This window comes from Rhinolophus ferrumequinum, chromosome 5 (assembly GCF_004115265.2).
Source record: "Rhinolophus ferrumequinum isolate MPI-CBG mRhiFer1 chromosome 5, mRhiFer1_v1.p, whole genome shotgun sequence".
Classification (NCBI taxonomy): domain Eukaryota; kingdom Metazoa; phylum Chordata; class Mammalia; order Chiroptera; family Rhinolophidae; genus Rhinolophus; species Rhinolophus ferrumequinum.
In genome coordinates this window covers 71,475,777-71,501,187 of record NC_046288.1, presented here as the reverse complement: position 1 = coordinate 71,501,187, position 25,411 = coordinate 71,475,777, and the positions used below count along the sequence as shown (strand labels likewise).

The 25,411-nt window shown below is 42.1% G+C and overlaps 1 protein-coding gene across 2 annotated transcripts in view; it reads right to left on the bottom strand.

Moving 5' to 3' along the window:
- CCDC149 (coiled-coil domain containing 149) overlaps positions 1 to 25,411 on the bottom strand; it is a 99,061-nt gene that overhangs the window by 60,163 nt on the left and 13,487 nt on the right. For both annotated transcript variants that reach the window (XM_033105650.1, XM_033105651.1), the window contains exons 2-3: positions 7,601 to 7,762; positions 6,022 to 6,060 (exon numbers count right to left, since the gene is read on the bottom strand). In XM_033105650.1, the coding sequence (XP_032961541.1) occupies positions 6,022 to 6,060; positions 7,601 to 7,762 (201 nt within the window). The remainder of the gene's footprint in view (positions 1 to 6,021; positions 6,061 to 7,600; positions 7,763 to 25,411) is intronic.

The following is a 25,411-nucleotide window of genomic DNA, read 5'->3' as shown; positions in this document are numbered from 1 at the left end:
ACAAAAAAATGCGTGATGAAACATGAGTGTGCTTGAGAGGTGTGATTGATAGCGAATTTAATTGCAATTTCTACTCCACTGCTTTGGTCGGTGGCGACTCCTATAGTGAAACCAGCTTTGCTGAGCAAGGGCCTCTATTCATAGCAACTGCCAAAATGATGACCTCGGCTACAGTGACGGCGTTCTGATTTACCAAAAACAACCACTGGAGAGCTTATTCCCTATATATATTTCGGCTGTGCAGGGAGCCCTCAGCAGCCTACTCCCACCTCCTAGTCTCAAAACACACACTTGCAAATGAATGCATTTCTAGCCCCCAGGCAAACACTCTTCAATAGGTTTGGGAGGTTGCTATTTAAATAAATGTTTGCTTAATCTTGGTCGTTATGATTCTGCATCTGCCACTTAGTGGCTCCCTTAACAGCTCACAAATTCTTTAGATTCATTGAGCTTAAATTTCCTCATCTATAAAATGGGGGGGGGGGGGCAGGGAGGAGGGTGCTCTCACCTTCCTCACAGAATTGTTGCAAGGATTCAAAGGGCCTGTGTGGCAAGAGGCATTAGTGTTCGGAAGGAAGTTACTGTTATGTTTTGGGAGATTTCCCACAGGCTGGACCCTGGATGTCTTCCCAGTTTCCCTGATGTGACAGTAAAATGGTACTGTTCAAAGTGTGATGAAAGAAACCTCTCAAAGCACTCAAGACCTTTGAAGGAAGTTTGAGGTTCTGAGCACCAAACCAGGACACAGATGCAAAGTTACTCTAATTTGCAGTCACCGGAGACTTCAATAAGATTGACCAAGAAGACTTTTCTACTGAAGTAAAAGGTTCCCTCCCATTGCACAAAGGGCCACTCTATGTTCTGATGTCTCCAGGGTTGTCACCCCGGCGCATGTCACCGTCTAAATAAGTCATCACATTTTAAGGGAAGAAAGCAGAGGCTCCCTCCTGGACCAGGAGCAATGCCTCCCATGGTAGGTCTGCCGGAAATCAAAACTGAAAAAGACAAAGAGGGGTCTGATTGTTTACTCAAGGAGGAGTCTGCGTGGGAAAATGTGCTGCAGTGACCCCTCAAAAATCCCACCTTATAAGAAGATTAACCCAGATAATTTCAATTCCCCTTTGTCTCCTTTGGAGGAACTGCTTGTTTAGCCAAAGCAAAATATTTAAAGTGTCGTTTGAGATCTTCTGGTAACCTCTGCAGCAAAGAGGTGTTCTGTGTACAGTTCTGCCTGGAGTATCAAGAAGAAATTTTCATTTCCATATCCCACGGGAAGCTATTAGCTCAATCACTATTGTCATGATTTCTTCACAGTTTCTTTAACGGATGATTTGCCATTGGAAATGGAGTTGTTTTAAAAAGGATTCTAAGTCCTAAAAGCCTTGACAACTCTATTTCTAGAACTACAAACATGAAAGTTCTGGTCTGTCCTCTGAGGAGGAGACAAAAGAAAAACAAGTAGGCAAAATTTATGGCCAGTTATTAGGTAAAAATTCCTAACTCAGTTTCGGGTTCTCCATCACACCTAGGCAGATGGTTTTGAATAAAGCACTTAATGGTTGGCCTTGCAAACTAGGTTGTATTACATATTGACTATGCTTCCTCTCCACTCAGACATTCTAAGAATTCAATCTAGAACAAAACGCCTGATCACGAATGCTGTACCACAAGATAGGATTCTAGTCCTGCTTTATTAACCTACTGTGTGACTTTGGACAAGTCACAGGAAAAATTTCTAAAACAGGCAATCCATTTTTGCACTCACCATTGAACATTCACCTGTTACAAGGCAGTGAGCATTATAAGCATTATCACACCAATTCCTCGTAAGAACTTTATGCATATGTCTCATTATTATGCTTATTTTGAAGAAAAGGAAATTTATTCTCAGAAAGGTTACACAAGGTCACCCAGCGAGCAGGTGGAAGTGCTAAATTTGAATCCATGACGCCCATGACATGCCTTTGAAACTTTATGAAAGACATAACTTGCCAGTGTGACCTCAGAAGATAGTTGGGAGATTGCAGCCAGCCAGCCAGCCAGCCAGCCAGCCAGCCACGCACACATACATGTTCTCTGAAAAGCACAAAGCACTACAAAGATGGAGAATGGGATATTGTTTCTACTTATATCTGAGAAGAACCCTCAAAACATTTAGAGTAGGAGCTCTTAAATGCAGTCCAAAGAACCCCAAGGATCCATGGATGGGCTGCAGAGAGTCTGTGAATCTATAAAATTACATGCAAATTTTTGTGGGTGAGTCCATGTACCATTTCTGGAGCAAAGAAAGGCCCATGGCTTTCATCAGATTCTCAAATATAGCTTTGATTCACAAGAGTATAAGAACCACTGGTCCAGAGAAATGGAAGTGAAACAAGAAGAAAGTCCAACAAGAAGTGTATCTTAGTCAGCTTGAGCAACTGTCACAAAATACCATAAACTGGGTGGCTTATAAACAACAGACATTTCTCACAGTTGTAGAAATCTGAGATGAGGGTTTTAGTCAGGTTTTTGTGAGGGCCCTCTCCCAGGTTCTAGACCTCCCAGGGTCCTCACATGGAAGAGAGCAGAGCAGAGAAAGCAAGCTCTCTCGTGACCCTTGGAGGGTAGTACTGCCAATCGTGAGAGCTCCACCCTCTTGACCTCAACTAATCCTAACTAGCTCCCAGAGACCTCACCTCCTAATATCACATGGGGTGGGGAGGAGGAGTAGAGTTTCAGCATATGAACTGGGGGGAGAAGGGGAAGAGGTGGACACAAACCTTCCGTCTATGACAGAGTAAGCACAGCTGTCTCTTCCTGAGTCGAGAAATGAATGGGGGAAGAGTCCAGTAAGGAGAGATCATAGAAATTCTTTCTTCTGCGTCAAGAAATGGAAGCCACAGATTGAAGGCCAATGGGCACAAGAAGTTCTATTGGGCATCTTCTTCTTTTCCAATAGATTGATCTTGTGACCTTCCTGTCCCATCTGTTAACCCGGCAGCTGGTTCTTGTTCCGGTGCCTTCTGCTCACACAAGGTACACTAGGTCAGGGTGCATGCTTCTATCTGCTTCCTGTAAAATAATTGTGCCTTTCCCTTCTAATACTGGCACATGTAGGCCAAAGCTGTCTACTAAATGGAAAGTTTCATTGTAACCAGCGCTTAAAAATGGAATGGTGCATTTTCCTCCCCACACTGAGTTCATGAAGCGGGCACATAAGGTGTTAGGATGCCCCAAACCCAATCACATACTTAAACAAATTAACTAACTAAAGGTAAACAAAGTTTAAAAATACATATTTAAAACAGGTAGGGTTCTTCTTTTGGAGAGAGGTGCATATGGAGACGATCCTGGGCAAACAGAAGGGATGGTCAACCTAACTACAGTGCAAGTTCCATAAGCTCAGGGATTTGTGTCTGACTTTTTTCACCCCGGTGCCCCTACTGTCTAAATTAGCACAGGACACCCATAAGATGCCCAATAAGTACTTTCTGAATTATATTGGTTCTGAGAATGAGTCTGTGGACTTGCAGGGGTTTGCACTCTGCCTCCATCACCAATTAATTACGTCATTTCCCTTGGGTAATTCCCTTGACCTCCATATGCTCACACACCTTATTCACTGGATCTGGCACCGTGCGACTTCTGGCTCTTCCTCAAAGTCAAAATGATTCAGGACATGGAGGCAGGCACGACAGCACAACTAAAGATATTCACAAAAGAGGACTTCCAGAACTGCTTCAGAAAGTGGCAAGAATGATGGGATAAGTGTGTTCAAAGCGAGGCAGGAGTATTTTGAGGGGGATTAATGGCAATGTGTCTTTTACTGTAATAATTTTTTTTTTTAATTTAAACATTCACCGTATTGTTTGATCACACCTCATATAGTACTCTCCTGATGAATGTCAGTAGACCAGGAACGGGAACATGTCGTACACTGCCCAGTCACACTGGAGGAAAGGATTTATACTCCATGGCTGGGTTTTCTGGCTCTCCTGCTTAGGGGCATCATCCTTAGAAGAAAGCTTATGCTAAGTTTAAAAGGAAGCTGACATTAAAATTGGCACAGCGATAGACTGGTCAGATAAAATACAGGGTGCCAAGTTCAATTTGAATTTCAGATAAACAATGAATAATCTTTTAGCATAACTATGTCCCTAATATGGCGTGGGACATACTTTTAAACTGAAAAGTATTAATTGTCTGTCTGAAATTAACCTTCACTTGGATGTCCTGTGTTTTTGTTTGCATTTTTATTTGCTAAGTGTGGCACAGTGGAGAGAACCAGTACATGATGACTATAGCAATCGAAGACTGCACTACCTCTGAATTTCTAGTTATGGAAGGTCATTGATTCCTTTATTGCTTAAGCAGTTTGGAATTTTTGTCTGTTGGACCCAACGCAACCTATCTCATGCAGCAAGTGAGTGGTTCCAACTCAGGCAGGTAGGGTGCAGAGTGCAAGCTCACACCTACACATGAAATCCTAAAAGGACAGAAACCCAATGCTATATTAAAAGCTACAAAGCCAATGCTTAGGACATTGAACTTTTTTTTTTTTTTTTCCAGAGCTGTAAGTATACAGCTAGACAGACTTACTGGAATTCATCAGATTCTCTTCAGTCAATGTAAATTTTTTATTATAAAGTCACAGAATGTGAATTCACTTACACTGTAAAACTCTTTCATGAATACTAACACACTCTAAGATCTCGGCAAAGATGATTGCCCATAGCCACCAAAAACAAAGGTACCTAACAATTCCAGATTAAGCAGCCCAATATTTAGACATTAATGATAAAATGTAAGTTTTATCTTCCTGAAAAGGAAAAGCAAAGGGAAGAAGAGAAACCCATACAGATGTTAAAAGTGTTATAAAGTAAAACCAGAATAATGTGGTACGACCACAGGACTATACAGGAAGCTCAATGGAATAGAACAGAAAGTCCAGAAACAGATCAACAAGGGTTTGTTCATTGATAAAAAGGGGCATCTAAAATCTGTGGGTAAAAATGGGCATCTAAAATCTGTGGGTAAAAACCAACAGTGAACAATGTTGGTTACCATTTCGGAGAAAAGAATATAAATAGCTTGTGAGTTTTGCTGGTAATATGGCTTTTAAGTCTGAAGTGATCGGTGTCCATCGGTAGATGAATCGATAAAAAAGATGTGAGATACACACACACACACACACAGTGGAAGAAAAAGAAAATTAAGTCTTACCATTTGCAACAACACAGATGGACATAGAGGGTATTATGCTTAGTGAAAGAAGTCAGACAGAGAAAGACAAACACCAGATGATTTCACTTATATGTGGAATCTTCAAACAAACAAACAAACAAATGAACAAAACAAAGACTCATAGAAACAGAGAACAAACTGATAATTGCCAGAGGGGAGGGGGTTGGAGGGATGGGTGAAAAAGGCGAAGGGGAATAAGAGGTATAAACTATCAGTTATAAAATAAATAAGTCATGGGGATGTAGTGTACAGCACAGGGAATTTAGCCAATAACATTGTAATAACTTTGTACAGTGACAGATGGTTACTAGACATTGTGGTGATCACATCCTAAGGTACATAAATGTCAATGTTTTATACCTGAAATTAATATAATACTGTATGCAACTATACTAAAGTATAAATTAATAAAATACAAAAGTTTTTTTAAAGTCTTAAGTGGCAGAAGCTAAATGGCAAAACAGTATCAATCCATGGAACAGCAAGCTAAAGTACTATAGACTCTACGCATGGTTTCCCAACAAAATTCCCAACAAGAAAGGAAATGTACTCAACTGGGGTGCTCTTTTCCATCCTCTTGGACTTCACTGGGTTTCTTTCACCCTTCACCCCACCTCAACTGCTCTTTGCCATCAGTATTTATTTCCCCACCACTCACTCCCCACAGTAGTACAAAAGGATTCTGGGAAAAAAATATTTCTCTACATATTATGGGGTTTCTATGATCCCCCTAATTGTTCTAAGGCATCAATACGAACAATCTGAGCATTATCAAAGATCAGGATGAAGTCTTACCTGTCTCCTCATTTCAGGAGGAAGTGACGGATCTCCATCCTACAAAAAAACAAATACAACATTTTACTTAAGAAAAAAAAATGTGCTTAGATTTAAGGAATTGAACCAAACTAAGAACTAAGTCCAGACCTTCCCCACTCCCGGCCCCAGCAACCAGCAATGTGCTGAATCAAGCTCAAATACACTCTTAGAAAATTAACTATAAACTGAACCAGAGTTATTTTAGAAAAACCTCAAAGGAATCAGTTCCATTTAGGACCAAACCTATATATTTCCTAAAACTATGCAAACCCAAAACATTTTAAAATAAACCAACTGGGTTTATCAAAATTATTTTTGAGCTGAGCCGAAACTTAAACAATATTTCATTTGATTTGAGCTGAGTTCCTCTTTTAACTAGTTAGATCCAAAGGAACAGTAGTGGGGACACACACACACACAACTGAGTTTTCTTTATAGGCAGAACAATTTGGGGGGTGGGGGTGAGGAAAGGATATGCTCAGAAGAAAATTAACTGAGAACTTCCAGTCCTATGAGAGAATTTTTATCTGAAAAGGATTCAGCTCCTCCACCTGTGTACCATCTGGGACTACAAATGCTCAAACCGGCACTCTTCTGGGTAATGCTGTCCGTAGATAAGTCAACACTATTTTAACCCGAGGAATCTATCTATTCAATTGCTGTTCCAGGACAGCTCAATGATCCCAGTACAAATGGTTAAATGTTAGTAATACTGTCAGCACTTAAAAAAAAAAGAAGTTGTATCAGTAAGGAAAAAAAAAAGCAACCATGCAAACAAAATAGCACTGTGCATCCTTCATTGAGGTATAATTTGCATCCTTAAAAATCTTGCTGTATGAAAACTTAGAGAAAACCTAAATGCCCAGGATAAGGGAAAGGTTAATAAAAAGTATGGAAATATTGCTATGCAACTGTTTTTTAAAAGTGAACTAAATTTGTATGTATGGCCTAGAGAAATGGACAAAATAATGTGTTGAGTGAAAAGAGCAAGTTTTAGAACATTTATACAGTGCGGTCCAACAGAACTCTGCAATGATCGAAATGTCCTGGATCTAACTGTCCAACAGAGCAGCCACCACGGAAATATGCCTTAGCAACGCCATCCAGTATGGTTGCCACCAGCCACCTATAGAACTGAGCCCATGAAATGGGATGAGACTGAAGAACTGAGTTTTCAATTCTATTTAATTCTAATTAATTTAAAGTGTAATTTAACCACATGTAGCTAGTGGCTTCTATATTAGACAGAGTAGATTTATAATACAAATCCTCTGAAAAATACTCCATATGAATACATAACTAAATGGGCACACACAAACACCTAGGTACATGTGTTATTTCATAGGTGCCCCAGCTAGCAGTCTGGATCCATAATTGTACCGACTAGCCAGTGGGACGGACGGGTTGCGGAGGAAATAGGGGTGAGCACTTTCACTTCTTAATTTTTCCACTTTGGAACTGTTTGAATTCAATCCTTTTTTTGTAGAAGCAGCATGTCAAAATGCCCTGCTATCTCAATGAGGGAACAGGAATGTCACCGTGACGTTGTAACACGTACGATCAGCTCCCGGTATTTCTTCTTCAGGGACTGGTGGCGTTCTCGAAGCTGATTGGCCATTAGTTTGTACTGGTCCCTTTCCTGCTGGCATGTGTCCAGCTCCTTGGAGAGGATTAGCAGGGCTTCCTTTTTACTCTCCAGTTTCCTTTTACACACCAGGTACTGAAAAACAAACACATCCAAGTGACGGGTCAAAACATCAACAGGCCTCCACTTAACGTACTGGATTTAACACACACTACAGGGTTGTTTTTTTGTTTTGTTCTGTTGCCTTTTGTTTGTTTGTTTGTTTTTAGAAATCTTATATCCAGAGACATTTGTCAGTAACTGACATGCACCTGATTATATTCTCCTCATGACAAAACCCAAATCTTGGATGTTCACGAACTTTGGCAAACTGGGAGGGATAAAATAATTTAACTGACAAATAAGTAAAAAAGTGGAATATTTTTTAAAAATTACATAGATAAATAAATAGGTAGCTGGATCCCAATTTTGTTTTAAGAAGGATTTATATATCCAGGTAAGATTATGTAAAATTTTACAAAATGATATACAAAGATATTTAATAAAAATTTTGTATATTATTAACAATTAGCTCTTGGTAGCAAAATGATTTACACATTGTTTTTTTTAATTTTGTTCTTTATGCTTTTGTGTGTTTCCTAAATTTTCTAGAATAAACCCATATGGCTTCTATAATAAAAAAATACAAAATATGTTATTAAAAATAATGTAATTGAACCATAAATCACTGCAATAGATTGCACCTACCCACGCAACCCAGAAAACATTTTCTCACTTGCGAACTTTTGTTCACCAATGTGGCCAAGACATGTACAACTTCCATGATTCCAATGCAGGCACCCACCACACAGAGACTAATTTTATGAGTTAACTATTTTAGCCACACTTTGAATTATCCCCAAACAGTCCAATGTACCTTGCTGGGTCTTTTCCTCAGAGTTACAGGATGTCTCCATCCTCCTTCTCCCCATGTCCCCGACTGTGAAGCACCCGCACCTGACAACCACCCACCACATGGCCAGTGTGAGCCTGACGGGAACTTCGTGACTTTTACTGGCTATACCGCACCGTCTGGGGTTATTCACATATGTGAAATGTGGCACTAAATACCTTTGGAATTTGCCCCGTAAAAGACCAAATTCAGAGCATTCATGAAAACAATTTATAGTTTCATTATACACTCTGACATGAGCACTTTGTCATCATGGACGCTCACACAAAGCAGAGAGAATCAGCACTCCCGTACCATTTGAGTCAATGCTCTTTTATGGACAAAAAGCATTACTCATATATAGTGCTCGCTCGGAACTGACTTTGTTAAGTTCAATTTCAAATAAATGAAAGGGGAAAAAGAGAGTTTTGTGCATTAGCACAATTTCTTTTTTCCTTAAAAAAAAAAAAAAGTAATTGCTTAGCTTCTAAAACAAAGGGGAAAGAAAAACCATTCTGAGACAGATTTGAGTTCTAAGAAAGGACGCTTCCACCTTGGATGAATCTTATTCCTGGCAGTAATGAGGTTGGAATCCTGCCTTAAAATGTCCTGAATTTTAAGACTTTGACATGGTCTTCATGGAAGCAAAATGGTTCTGTTGCCACAGTGATTTCTCAAGAGTAAAATCCCCAACAAGTAAATATCAAAGGAGAGTGGCTCAGAAATCTCAACTGCAATGTCCTAAGGGAGGTATTGAGATTTCACAGGAAAAAAAATACCATTTACACACAACTGAACAGATCTGCCCTTGTGCCTTCAGTTCTTTGCCCGTCATCAGCAGCCTCGTTGTCACTGCTATTAGTATTGGTGGCACCAAGGTGGCCACCTTTGTCCTTTCAATTTATCAGATCCAAATCTGAGGCCCCAGAGATAATCAGAGTCTTCTGACTTTGGGGAAGAAAATCCCAACTCGTGGAAACATTGTATAGTAGGCGAGATCAGCTGTAGCATCTGGTCTACTGAAAGGGAACAGGTAGGGACCACTGCTTAGTGGCAAACTGGACATCCAAGTTCCATGACCTTGAACTACAATCATTTAGGGTCCAAGTGAGCAGCCGTTTCTTTCACAAGACATGATCCAAGTGAGGCCTCAGAATCTGTATGGGGCAGTAAGAGATGCCCTTCCCTTGTGTCTAAGGTACCTTGTAGAAAACAGGCACAGAGGCTCCTACTAAGAGCCAGTGACCAGAATTCAGGAGCAGGATCACTGCAGTTTCATTTCCCTCAGGGCATGGAAAACATGACAATTATGACTCCACTAAAGGGTAAGAAAGCAAACACATTCTGTATAGAACATGGAGCCATACCAAGAAAAGGGCAGTCTTTAGAAAACCACTGCTGGACTACTCTCTCTTCTGCTTACCATGGTCTAGAACAGTGAATTTCAAAAATTTTATTCCATAGCAATTATTTTCATCAGTAGAACAAATCTTAGGTTGAAGCTTCATTTCTAAAACTGCTCAAATCGGGGATGCCTCCCTTGTTGTCCCCCCAATCCTGGAGTGGCCATATCAACAGGAGGCCTAGAAAAGCCTGCTCCATGTCCCCCTGGGATACTTGTGAAAATGCAGATTCGTGGGCCCCAGCCCAGACCTACTGAATTAGAGTCCCTGGTGGCAGGCTTAGGAATCTGCATTGTTAGACCATGGCACAGGCGATTCTTACTCTATCTACACTTTGAAAACCCAGGCTCTGGAGGCCTTCAGCTTTATGGTGTCTCAAAAGTTAGAACCAGCTACAACAGTCTGGCAGGACAGGGAGGCTATGGCCGCCCACAAGTTCACGGCCAAGACAGGGTCTCAGAGTCATTCTGGAGATGTCTGTGCCACCTTTTGTATCACAGAGGGGTTCTAAACAAGTACAAGCACAGACTGTATTTTACTGCATCTGGCCAAAGATCCTATATATGCAGTCTCATTAAAATAACAATAGGAACCCCTGGGAGTCTTGTGTTTGGTGGGGGGTACTGAGGAATGGGATGGAATCTCTCACTAGCATTGTAAAATGGTGACAGCTTCTCCATGTCCTATCGTCCTGCCTCTTTGGAAACGAACAACAACAACAACAAAACTGGAAGGAAAGACACAGGTCCTGAAGATCCTCCTGTTGGAGCGCTCAACAAGCAGCAAATTCATGGATTTGCTCCTCAGCCTTAGAAGAGGCCAGTAATAGAACAGAAAGCCAGACCAGCCAAGTTACTGTGCTTGGGACATTTCGGCTCGTAAAGAAGGATGAGTAAGTATGGATGATGGAGGAGGTAGACAGCAGAAAATCACCAGGCAGAGAGGCAGGAGGCTACCGTCCAGATGGAGGTGTGACGATGAGCTATCTAATCATGAACTGCTGGGACCCTGGGAAAGCCACAGAACATGAGCAACAAAACAAACACACACTGCCTGGGCCAAGCTTCCATACTTGGAAAACGAGGAGGGTTCCTAGGGTGCCCTCCCACTTGAGGAACCCTCAGTGTTAACACCTCATCCAATATCACTGGGAGGGAAGGGTTTCAGGGAAAACAATGGTGGTGAGGCGCTCCAGCCCAGCGGGTATGACTCACTTCTAGCGCCCAGCAGTTGCTTCCTCTGCCTTGTCTAGGACAGAGCCAGCTCAGTGATTCCCAAAAACTGTCTGTGACAATGACAATTCCACACTCTATATAGCAGGGGCCTCAGGATAACTACCTGGTTAGAAGGGGTGCTGAAGCTGGGCTTGCGATAGCAATTGATGACAGAGTGAGAAAAGGCCAAATGTCTACGTGGTCGACGTTAGTGCCTCTCTCCAATATTTCCAGTTCTCCTTTCCACATGGTGGGACTGTCCTTCCCCATTGCTTTGGAGTAAGGCAGAGCCCTATAACTTGCTTTATCCAAGAACATGGGCCTGGAAGGGACATGAGTCCCTTCAAAAGTGGAAGCACTTAAGAATCAGCGTAAGAATCTCCAAGCCTTCTCTTCCCCTCTTGCAACAACTGTGGAAGCATGTGTTGCTACGGAGGGGCCATCAGAACAAAACAGCCTAGAGTATAGAGCCAAAAGGGCACAGAGAACTGCCCTGGAGAGTCCACTGAATCCACAGAGAAATTTGTGTGATCCAGAAATGAACTTTCGTGGTGTTCACTTTCAGAGATTTGGCGGGTATTTGTTACCAGAGCATAACTTAGTCCATCCTGATTAATACAGTCCATATCAAAGAACGGGAGGTAGGAAAATGGTGGAGGTTGTCTTTGCTGTTTGCTTTTGCTGAGTCACCACAATGACAAAGAGGATTAACATTACCACTATTACCAGTACCAACAACAAAAAACAAAGTTTTGTGACAAATGCTTTCCATGTATGATCACCTTCAGTCCTCACCACAACATTACTCATTTAGTATTGTGCTCATTTTTCTACACGAGAAGTGAAGTTTAAAGAGTTTATGTAATGTGCCAAGGGATTGGCAGAGCCAGAATCTGAATCCAGATCTTTGTAGAGCTCAGCCTGTGAAACCCCAATTCCTGACACACTAAGCATTCTGTGCCCCCCGCCCTTACCCCCAAAAGAAAATCAAAATATTCATGGAGTTGTTTACTACGTCAAGTTAGTATTTCTAGCACAAGGAAGCTAAGAAAGGGCAATTTTGAATACGGGTATTTTTAGACACAGAACAAATGGGTAAAATCTTTCTCTCTTCACCCAATCTTCTCTTTCTAGTGGGCCTGCCTCTTCTTCCCTCAGAAGCAAGGCCTGAAAGAAGAAGGGGGGAAAAAACAAAAGAATCCATAAGCAATAAGGTTTCCATCCATTTATAAGAAATAGGATGAAACTAGAGGGCTTCAGAAGAAAAAAAAAAACTAGAGGGCTATTTTCTCAAAGCAGCTTGGTCTAACAGGAGTTTTCTTCAACCTGTAGTTGGTCTCAATCATTCAGTCAACAAAGGTTTTCTGGGTGTCTTCTATGTGTTAGGTACTGAACCAAACATGCGTCTCCTAAAGGGATACAGGGTCCTGTTGTTTTGAAAAGGAAAAACATGATACCTGGATAACAAAATTTTACTTCCACAACCCCTTATGGGTTTTTCTGAAACCCTCAAAGTTCTAAAAACTGAAAATGTGTTCATAGCCTGTTAATGACCTCAGCCGATGTCATTTATGGTCTTTATGCGTGTAAATATTTATATTTAGTGTGAATATTCACACACTTGCTGAAGACAAATCAATGTGTTTGATTACTGGCAGCTGGCCACACCTCCACTGGGGATGATTAAAAATTACACAGTATGCTTATTGCATTTCCTTTCAGATGCCCAAAACTCCTGCATCGGAAACATTTGGGGCCCACGGATTTTCAAGAGGGACCCTGACTTTTATTTGAAAGTCACCCTTGTAAATCTCTACATAGTCTTGACGACATATATGTACTAAAATCAAATCTTTCTCAAACAGTAAGTGCTCAAATCCTAAGCACTTATTAGACTTTAACTTCCTCATGGAGGCCAGAAAAAACTAAAAGTACGTAATACGCAGTAAATGTCCAAGCTGCCATAATGCTGAATTGCCGATTCCCACAGCCTCCTTGATTTCTTTATTCTTTAGAATTAGCATGAACGATAGAGCTTGGATAAACCTCACAGATAACCCAAGTGACTTGCCCAGTTGCAAAGAACAAGGTTCCCAGCTGTCAGCCTATTCCATGACAGTGTTTTCCAAACTGTGGGTCACGATACATCAGTCTGGGGAGCGAAATCAATTCAGTTGCAATCCTCATTTTCTTAAAAACATAAAAAGGATACAGAACAGAACAGAAAGTATCAGCGTACTGCTCGTGCAGCAAAGTATTGTTTTATGGAACTTTTCTTTTTGAATGTATGAGTGGGAATAAAAACACATCTATGCATATTTTCACATATTTACGGTGGACTGCCATCTTAAAAGTTTGAAAACTACTGTTCTATAATGAGCCACGCTACACATTTATTCATTCAAACAACAAATGTTTAGTGAAAAGCACCAAGAAAGACAAGAGTGGGGTTAAGGAGGGCGTTATTGGGCAGCGGGGAAAAGCTACACTGAGGAGACGATGCTTGAAATGAGTTTTGAGCGATGAATAGGTATAAAAAGCACCCGAATAAAGGCCAGTATGTAATGGAAATAATTAGCCAGTTCTTGGGGGTGGAGGTACAATTCTGATTAATTAATCCTTGCTCTGCCCACCCCACAGGTTACTGTGAGCTTGACACAAAAGGTGCTATGGCAAAATTTGGTTTTATGAACTTTCTCAAAATTAAAGATATTATTTTTATAGCATTTAAAGCTTACAAAACACTGTCACGAGCACTCTCATTTGATAGTCAACTCTATATGACAAGTGGGATAAATACTGTTTTTCCCATGTTATGGACAAAATACCTGAGATCAATTGTCTTTCCCAGAGTCACATAACTAACAACGCATGGTCCACACAAATACGGATTTGTAACCACAAATTCCAGGCTCTTTCTACTATTCTATATTGGTACCAAATAAATTATTAGCAGATCCACATATTACCTCTAGGGTCAAATCATACTTTTAACAGGACACTCTTAGAGATAATCGCGTAACTGAAATCAATGCATTGTAGTCCATAGTATTGCGAGGCCTGTTTGGAAGATCGGCAGCCTTCCTGGGGACTTTTCAATGCTATATATACTCCATGGGCAACGGCTAAGGTGCAAGAAGCTCCCTGTAGGTCTGCTCAGTGATCAGCCAGCTCCATATCCCCAAGAGTTCTGGTTAGCCCAACGTCGGATGGATGAGAGGCTCACCACACCAGGGTCTTCACCAGCTGAATCGCAGGCATGAGATACTTCATTTTTCAAAGAGCACTTGCACACATAGTTGTGGAAGTTGTGACTCAGGCCCTAGCCCCTTTCTCTTGGCTAACTCAAATCATATCCCTCTCCCCCACGGCCATCAAGGTCATCTCATTCAGTCCAGCGGCTTTCACTGCCATCTTTGGGCTGACTGATACCAGCAGCTCAGCCCTCTCACCTGCACTTTGCATCTGAACATCTGCGAGGCATTCTTAAATTGAAACCTTGATCTATCTCCTTGCCTGAATCTGCCCCTGCCTGAATCTTCCCTCTTGGGAAACAGTACAAACCATGTCTGGTTTCCCAAAACCCTTGGAGACATCCTTGTCTCTTCTCTCGTACTCCCAGTCCTCGTTTAATTTGCCCACAAACCCTATGGGTGCTCCCTTCACGAGATAACACGTATCCTGAATTCAAATACTTCTCACCCACTTCCACCATGATTATCTTCATGTAAACTATCATCATCTCGTTTGGACTGTGGGCCTAACCTTCTGCTTCTACTGACCTATAGTCTGTTTTCCATGCAGTAATGAGAAAGATGCTTTTTAAATGAAAACAGATGGTGACATATGGTAGCGCAAAATCCCCTATGGTGGACCATTACATTTAAAACAGAATCCAATCCTTCCACTCACCTTCCGCTCACTGCTGTCCATCCTCACAGGCCTCCTTGCTAGTCTCTGACTGTATCAAGCCTACTCCAACCTCAGGGGCTAGGCGCTGTCATCCCCTGAGCTTGGATTGTGTGGCTTGTTCCCTGGCTTCATTCAGATTTCTCTTGTAAACTAATCAGAAACGGTCTCAGAGATACAGAGGAAACACTGACGGTTGCTAGATGGGAGAGGGGTGGGGATGGGGGAGAAGGTGCGGGGATTAGAAAGCACAATCGGTAACCACAAAATTGCCACGGGGATACGAAAGTCAGTCTGGGGCATAGAATCGATAATGTTGTAAAGATTTTGTAGGGTATCGATGGACACTTGTCTTATTAGGGAGACCACTTCAGGGATGATGTAGATGCCTGATCACTGCACTGTACACCTGAAGCTGAAGCTGAACAATAATGAATGTCAACTATAATTGCATATACATATGTATATGTATATCTAAATACATATATATATATATCATCACAAGTGGAGTACAGCATAAGGAATAGAGTCCGTGGAACTATAACAGCTATATACGATGTTAGAGGGGTAGTAGATTAGGGGTGGGGGGTTATCACTTTTGGAGGGGTAAAAATGTCTATTACATTGTTTTGTACACCTGAAACTAAAAAAAAAAAAAAAAAAAAAAAAAAAAAAAAAAATTCTTTTGTACTGTCTCCTTCTCAGGAAGCTCATCCCTGTCTGCCACACCCAGACTCTCAACCCCTTACACTGTTACTTTCCTTCATAGCACTTACCACTTGACTTGAGTTAAATAACTAATTATTGGTTTATTTTCAACATCTCCTACTCCATGGCAGCATGGAGTTTGTTTTATGATTCAAGATCCCCAGTGCCGAGAACAATCCATGTTACATACGTAGTTGTTGCTCAATATATATGTCTAATTAATGAGAAAACTTCATATATTATTTTACCACAGCCTCAACCTACTTGGGATATGTGGTATTGTCTCCATTTTACAGATTCTCAAACTCATAGTGAAGACCAGAATCATCAAAGCCAGGCCCCTCATTCCATGGATGAGAAAATTGGGACTCAGAATGGTGAATCGACTTATCCAAGGCTGGCTGGCAGGACCCAGAGCTGAAACCTAAACTGTGATTCTTCTCATTCCAAATTCAGCACTCTCTCTACACTACCAAATTAAGGTATGCATTCCTGCTAGGGAGACATAAATGCCTATAAACTTAGAATGGTGCCTGGGACTTGTACGTAGTAATAATAGTAATTATTATAACAAAATAGATGATAATAATAGATGATAAGTAGCCTGGTCATCGCTCACTAATAGTTACTAACTATAGTCTGCTAAATGCTCTAAAGAGATGCAAACAAAGCTCCCAGAACACAGAGAAAGGCACCTGAGAGCATGGCAGAAGGAGCTAGAATGCCTGAGTTCAAATCTTGGCTTTGCCACTTGCTAGCTATGTGATCAATTACTTAGCCTCTGCACCTCAGTTTCCCCAATTGTTAAATGGTATAGTTATGGTATCTTCATGGGGCTGATGTGAGAATTAAAAGAATAAACACTGAAAACAGTAAGTGCTGTACGTGTGCTGTTATCACTACTATTTATATCACTAAGAGAGTGATCACCGATTGGCAAAGGAGGTACTCACAGAGTTGGAGGAAGATGGGAACATTTGAAAGGAATCCTGAAGACCAGGTAGAGAGATTCATTTCATTTGGGGATGAGGGAAGTTGTGACAGGTAGTGGTGATGAGCAAACAATACTCCTGGAAGGGAAACCACCACAGCAAAGCACAAAGGTGAGACGCCAGAAGACATAGTGTCAGAACAGTGAGCAGTGTGCTGGGCTGGATTCGGTGGGAATGAAAGCTTGTGAGATAAGCTGGAAAGCGAGATAGATGGTGGCCAGGTCAGAAGGGCCTGGAAGTACTGTTCACATTTTACTCTTCTAGCAAGCAGGAGCCCTAAGGGTCTCTGAATAGGGGAGTGATATAAAACTCTTTTTAGGAAGACAATTTCATCCTGACATCGTGTGGAGGAGAGACTGTTGCATGATGTGACTACTGTCTTTCCCGCAAGTTGGACCTGGGCCAGAATGGAGGTTGCTCACATGAGGAGGGGAAGGTGGTTGGGGTTCAGGCCCCCCAATTTGCAGACACATCTCTGGATCCTGTGGTTTGATCTGCTCTGCCAGGCCGACAAAGAACATACTGGCTTTGCTGTTTCTTAACGTGGGGTCTGTTACCACCTTGCCTAACACAATATTGTTTGGCAGGCTGCTACCCAGGCAACCAGATGCACTCATGGATTTAGCCTCAGCCACAGCAGCTGGTATCAGAATCACATCAGTGGGTAAGTGGGTCACTTGGCCCAACCACACCCTGAGCTGAACAGGACAAACCACAGAAAAATGTCCCACTTTCTGGTCATTCGGGTCCAGCCAACGGATACACACTCGGTTCTCCTTATGTCTCTGTTTTCACTCTTTAGTCAACGTGTAATTCTGCTTATTAAGTTCATGTGTAGTGTAGGGGCCAGAGATCTTTGCTCTCCTCTCTAACCCCAGAAAAGCAAGAGTCTGGTTTGTTTTCAGGAGAGATAAAGGGAAGAAAAAAGTATTTTTTTTAATGTCTACTATGTGCCAGGCACAATTGGGAACAATAACCATGAGAAAAAGACTTTTATTTGATTATAATAGTAAGTGCCACAGCCACTATTTAGAGAACGTTACTATTTTCCAAACTGTGTTAAATGCTCTACTTGAAATATGATATTGAATCCACATGGCTGCTCTATGAAATGGGCTGTATGATTCACCCCATTTTAGAGATGAGGTTAATGAAGCTCAAAGAGGTCAACTTATCCTTCAGCATAAAGGTCATAAGCAACAGAGCCAGACTGGTTTCTCGTATATCAGTTAGGATCTTTGGGTTGTAAGCAACAGTAACTGACACTCTACCATAGGAATGTATTGGAAAGATACTGGGACTCAGAGAATAGGCAGGAGGACAGAGAAATAGACTTAGGAACAGGCAGACAGAGAGGCGACTCGGGAGGCTGGAGGCAGGCCCAGGAACCACTGGGCCTCAGTGAAGAAAGATCCAGGTAGAGCCACTGAATCAAGTAGAGCTGAACTGCATTATGTTTCCGTCTCTTTGTCTCTCTGCTCGAGGGTGTCTCCAACTGGCCTACAGCAGATTATGTGCCATCCTTTGCCTGGCGAAGAACAGGACACCCAGATGGTGTTTCTCGATCTTCCCTCCGGATTATATCCAGGGGTAACACCCTCCCAATTGGGGTGCAGCTGAGAAAGAGAAATGAATGCTGGGAACTGAGAAAATAACAACTGTTCACCAAAGTAACCTAGGTAGACCCATTCCATTGAGCTTATTTCTCAACCATGCTAAAAATGTTCTTCTAGTGGTTCATGGATAAAGGTTGAAAAAGAAACAGAGGGCATTTAATAACAATTCCTTTTATTTTAATTGACCTTGGAGCCTCTATTGATCATGCACAGAAACACACAGACTGGTGGTGAAGTTTACACGGCTGCTGTGGGGTATACACCTACCAACTGGAGAAAGGAAGAAAACCATACACCAAGTGGACTGGGTAATCAGTGAAACGCAAATGAAATAAACTTGATAAAATATGCCTAGTCTTCGGCATGTATGCTAGATATCATGACATATTTTTATTATCCTCTCAGAAACAGTTTTCTTTTGAATTGCGTTTCAATTATATTTTTAAAGCGGAGCCCGTAACTCATTTGTCGATGCTAATTCAGCCTGCTAGCAAATACCATGAAGGTAGCCTTGCGCTTATCATCTTAAGAACCCAAACCCACAATTTTCACTACTGAGTGGCTTTTATCTACCCGTTTACTGTTATCTGCAATAAAGCAAGTCATAATTGCTACAAGAAAGATCATAATAATTAAACGACTATCTGACATACTACATTACTATTTGGATGGCTTTACAACCAGATAACTGCTAAGAGAGATGAAGGTAGCGGGGTGTCAGGGAGGGGACCTCTCTGCCAAGTGACCCTCTGCATCAAACAAGTCCTTGGAGGCTTTTACTGATGGGATCAGGCTAGCTCTCATTAGCCGCTGCAAGAACATGGCTTGCTAATCCAGAAAGGTTTCTCAGTGTGATGATAAGCACAGATGGCTGAAGGGTTCGTGTTCAGGAATAACTGAGAAACTGCTCAACTTCAGACTCACTCGTAGAGGTGTTCCCTCTACTTTCTGTTACTGCCATCTTTCTACCCTCTCCTCCCTCCCCCATCCAGGAAGACCTCCTTGCCCATCCAATAAGCAACTCCAGGTAAACAGGATTCAACAATCAACGCAACGTCTCCAACCTCACACAAACCACGCCCTCCATTCCCAGAAGCCCTAGTGATCTCTGGCCAGGACCATCATGATGGCCTCCTCTTGTCTCCCTACCTGTCTCGTCCAGGTACCAATCCCTTTGAAAACCGTAGATTAGGTCCTGCCACTCTTCTTGAAAAATGTCTTCATGAGGAGATTGGCAAACAAGAGCCCTGCGATGTGTGACTGCAGTTCACCTCTCTGACTTTCCCTGCAGACCTCATTGCTACCCCACACATGTTCTCCCTCCCTTTCTCTTTCCTTATCCTGACCTGGACCCAACACACAAGTCCCTGTCTAAGAAGCCCTCTGCCACCCCATGGGCAGAATAAGAGCTGATTCTTGGCAGCCAGGTGGCATTCTGGGAACACCTTCATTAAACTACCACATACTGCATCACATCCACCTGCCCACCTGTCTGCCTCGCCACAGCCTGAGGCCTCTTTGCAGTCGGGGTCATTCACCTGTGTACCTCCAGAGCTGAGCACAGCTCCTGACCCAGAGTGAGTGCTCAATAAATATTTGAGAAATAAATGAATTTCAGTTCTCAGTAAACTGAAAATATGTATGTACCTTTTATATGTTATATTTGTAATATCTAGGTATATGTACGTATTTTACTAAGATAGCCATCAATTATTATTAAGCCTAAATCTCTAAATCCCATTTTAGTGTCATATTTAGGGGAAAAAAGTCCAATTCCATAAACTCGATGTGTATGGAGAGGTCACAGGATAGTTCCTATAGGATTATCAAAATGACATTTGTATTAAACCTCGTTTTTCCTGCTTAAAATGAACACCTCCCTACACTACCTGGGCATACGAGACTCAATTCACCACCTTCATGTTTGAAAGTCTTCACCCCTCCAGATAGGCATAGAGGACTGTCACTCGGAGATACACGTATCCTTAACCTCACCAGTCCGAGTGTGGGCACCTACAGCGTCAAACGCCACGTGGGGCTAATCACACGCTGATGTGCATTTCAAAGTCCTCTCGCCCGTGGCCATCCCCGCCACGCAACACAACTCAGCAGCGCCTTCCCTAGGAGTCCTTTCCGGCCGAGTCTCTACCCCAGTCTCCCGCCGTACAGCTTCCTGAGCATTTCCGCAACCCTTGTCTAAACCTGTGTTCACCTCTGTAGTTTTTAGATAACATTTCAGCAATTTCCAGTTGGTAACTTAACAATTCCAATGCCATTCTCTAAGATAATTTTTTTTTTTTTTAATAATGTTTCTCAGAGTCATCATGGAGGCTTGCCCTCTCCAGTATTTCTTTCGACAGGCAAACTTTGATTATTTGACTGCCCCAGGGGATGTGCTGAGGTTTAAGTTAAGTGAGATTTCAGGTAATTGGAAGAGTTTGTAATGTGAACTATAGTAGCTGGGGGGTATGTGGAATTCACTGACAGTCTTGGTTAAATGAAGTTTTGAATAAGGAAGGTTTGCCTGAATATCTATTTCAATCCTTTCACTCCTGTTATTTTTCCTTTCCTCCCCATCTTCCCAGTCTTGACACTACAAAGAGCGGCCTATAGAGGTGAGGAGGAAACATAAGGGGAAAGGTTGGCGTGCCTTGTGGTTGGCCATAAAAGGGCTGGGAACCCCCTTCTCATTCACTGAAGAGAGCATATATTTTTAAACACCATTGCTTGCCTAAGGTGAATTTGCCGTCTCTGTCGCTAGGCTGATCTGACCTTGCCTCGGGCCGAGATGTTGATGGTGGGGCGTGCAGTTCTGGTTTGTTTCAGAGATCAGATGTTCAGGATGGAGCACTAAAATTACCCAGGCACCTGAGGCTCTCCCTTCTCCATCCAGGTAGACAGAGGTCTGGGGTACATGGGATACAGACGACAGCCCACTCACCAATCCTCGCATATGCAATCACATATTATATATAACAGTCACATGTGGCATGTAATGATAGATTCTCTGGTTACTTCATTACATGAGAATTCGATTCAGTTGCAGAGGGCTTTTCTTGGGGGCTGGGTAGCAGTAAAAGCTAGGGAAGCATGGACAACTTTTGGTCAAACTGTCTTTAAAAGCTGTCAACCTGCAGGGGCTCATCTTCCCCTTGTCCCAAAAAAGAAATTACAAAAAGACCCTAAAATTCCCACTGTGGATGAGCTAGGACCCTCTTGCATACCTCTTAGCTCTTAACCCCTCAGATCTGCCCCCCAAACGCCCTGGGGCAGAGGGGACCTGTAGCCGTGCTTCTGCTCTATATGTGAGGTACTTTTAAAGGGTTGCATTTGCCAAACTGGGATTGATTCTGTACTGTCCTTTACAAAAGGTATTCAGGAGATACAGAGACAATGGCATCATTAATAGAAACAGTGTGGCACCTGGGATTTAGAGTAAAATGTGGGTTTCACTGCAATCCCCTACCACTGGGCCGGGAGAAGCCACTCACCCACTCTGTGCTTCCGTTGCCTCTTCTCTAAATGATGACATGAGTAACCATTATCATTTTTGGAGGCTGCTCAGTGCTCAAACATGATTCAGCATTTCACATACATAAATCATGAAACTTCATCACAACCCCAAAAGGTCAACGTTATTATTCCCTTTTACAGATGAGGAAACTGAGGCTCTAAGAGATTAAAAAAAAATCATGCAACTTGTAAGTAGCAAAGGTGAAATGTGAGCCCAGGCCTGTCCCATGCCCTTTCTGCCACAGTGCCCTGCCTCTCTCACAGAAGAGCCTAAGGATTCTATAAGATAGTGTATGTAAAATAAAAAAAAATTAAAAAGTACTCAATAAATTCTAAAGGCACCAATCTTAATTATCATAGCACTCAAAAGAACTGTGTCGGTCCTATTCAGAGAAAGAAAACAATCGCCATTCCTACTAAGATTCTAAGATCTGCTTTTCTGAAAACTATCTCCCTGCTGGGGTGAGTAATCCATGAGAAGGCCAGAGCGCTCAAGACGAGGATTCAACTCAAGCTGGAGCATTTGTGGAAATACTCCTGGGCTCCCATCTCTCCGATACTTGAGTCAGGTGCAGATACTCTAAAGCAAGGAGGTGTTCCATCCCAGCAGCCCCAAAAGGCAGTCATCTGCAGACTAGAGATCTTGAAATCAGCCATGCAAATCCATCACCACTTTAATTATCCAAGAAAATAAAGCTCTTACCACCATATGCCAAGATGCTAATCAACCATGATCATCACAACTAGTGGTTCTCTCTGGATGTGAACCACAGAGTCTTCCGAAAGGGCCTCTTGGGCCCAAATTTCGCATCCAGGATGAAGGTCTCCCCAGCTGAAGCTTGTGGCTGGGAGCTGGTTTTGCCCTCTCTCTACAACTTGCTCATATTTTTCTGAGAACCGGTAATTTCCTCCTGCACTTCAGCTTCATCATTCTTACTTTCCACTAACTCTAGGCAGTACTAATTATTAAGAAATTTTCCTCAGTGAGAACTGTCAGTTCAGACCTCAGCCCGACAGCATAAATTTAGGTGGAGATTCATTCTGGATCACGGGTGGGTGTGCGATCCTGATGATTCAAATCACTGGAGATTTCAGAGGACAGGTTAAATTGTCAACACTTTTTAAGGCAGGGATTCTGTCCAGGTCTGTTTCTCTGAGTGATAACTGTGCAAATGGGTTGATTATGTTAGCAAAAGGCTCCCGTGAGTGACCTGAGTTATTTATGTAACCTGAGTTAATTATGGCTTTCAAGGAAGATGGCGAAATCCTCGTTGGCTTCACCTCCCCAACGGACCACAAGACAATATTGGGCATAATTTTACTTGTTTTCCTTGACAGCCATTTTTACAGTCATTTTGTCCACCACCACCATTACCTCCAGATCATCACAGTTCATCAGGAGAGCATTTAAATGACAATAAAATAGGTTGCTCCATTTTACTCCTCTCCACGTATGGAATTAAGACCTGACACTTAAAAAAATTCCTTGGAGAAGGGCACACAGACATCAACTGATGCAGGTAATGTCAAGGTTTGGGCATTTCTTTTTCAGTAAAGAAAATTCAGTGATAATCAGGATCACTACAGATAGTAGCATCAAGACAAAGGGCTGACTATATCATCAGGCTGACCACTTCAAAAAGAAAAGAAATTTCAGAGGCAGAAAGAACTACAAGGATAGGGAGAGCAATGGATAGCCCAAGTAAGACCCTGAACGTGGGGGCCTGACTTTTCTGGATTTCATTCCCTGCCCTGCCACATCTAGCTGAATGACCTTGAGCAAATTAATCCATCTCCTGCTAAGCCAAAGACCCCTAATCTGCAAATGGATGACTATGATTGTATCTACTTCACAGGGTTTACGAGAAGATTAATGGAGGTAATGAAACAAGGTATTTAGCCCAGTGACTGGCATGTAGCTGGCATTGACTGAGAGGTATCTTTATCACCATCATCATCATCCATAATCATCATCTTCATAATTCCCCAGGACTGGGTGCTGTCCACATCGTGTGGGAGGGCACAAAGACTAAGTAGTTACAAGTCCTTGGGAAAGTTCCACCAAGCCTGCTGGACCCAGATCCCAGATATGACCATGGAAGCATAAGTCAAAACACAGACGGCAGACCTTCCTCTACCATTTATTGTGTATCAGGTACTGCTCTGGACATCTTACACACATTAGCTCATTTTGGTCCTCACAATGAGACCCCATGAGATAGGTAATGCTATGATTCCTTACATACATGTGAAGTGTTGGCCAATAAGATGGAAGCAGAGGTGTCCGGTGGAACTTCTGGGAAGTTTCCTTAGGGGGATGGGCACACTTTGTTTTATGTCTTTCTCCTTCATGCAATATATTGGTTCACAAAATGGAAAGCCTCGTGCTTAGAACGGAGTGGTAGACCAGAGAAACTGAAGGTGCCTGGATCCCTGACAAACTGTGAGCTGCCATATCAGCCCTAAACTGCCTACCTCCAAAGTTATTGTTCTTGACAGAGAAATGCAGATAAGTCTATCATATTTGAACCACTGTTGTTTCTGGTATTACATTAAAATTGATCCTAAGTAATATGCCAACATGCCCAAACAACTGACGTTGAGGAAAGTTGGCACCTTATAATGCAAGATATGTAACTGAGTTCATATTAGAAACCTGTGGTACTACCGACAGGTGACATTGGATATCCACAACACAAAGTCTATAAATACTATATCAAGATATTAAATAGAATTTAAATGAAAGAATATTTTCATTCTGGCTCCATAAGTCAAAATACACACTTCCTAAAAATGAGTATTTCACTGTACCAGGTTGGTTGGTTGGTTGGTTCATTCATTCATTCATTCATTCAGTGAGGCTGTAGTAGAGGGGGAAAAACACAGGCTTTGGAATCATAAGATCCTGGGGTTCAAATCCCAGCTCTTGCATTACTCACATATTGTCTTACGTTTGCTTATCATCTCTTCGCTCTATTGACCACAGCTACAAAATGGTGGTAACCCTCGTTGCCCCCCCAAGGCTGTTGTGAAGAATAAACGCAATTGCATATATGAAGCAGCCAGTATAGGACTTGGCACACTAAAAAGTGCTCAATAAAAGGTTTCCCTTTTCCTTCAAATACATACCTGAACTGAACATTATAGGAAAAATACTTCATGTTGTGCCTGGCACACAACAAGTGCTTACTAAATGGGAAAACATTAGAATCACGTTACTGCTTTTAGTAATAATAATGCTACCGAGAGTAGTAGTAGCAATCAGAGTAGTGGTCATAATAGTAGTGGTAGTCAAATCACCAAAAGCTAAACTGAGAGTGAAATGGGGGAGTGTCCCAGATGTGTGTGGTGAATACCCACGTGATTAAGCCTTCACCACTCAGCATCGAGTAGGACAGTGTTTCAGGGAGACAAGCGAAATTTTTCTCAGTGTCTTCACGAATGATTCCAATAACCAAAACAGCTATTTTCCTAACCCGCCAATGTCACCTGAAAAGC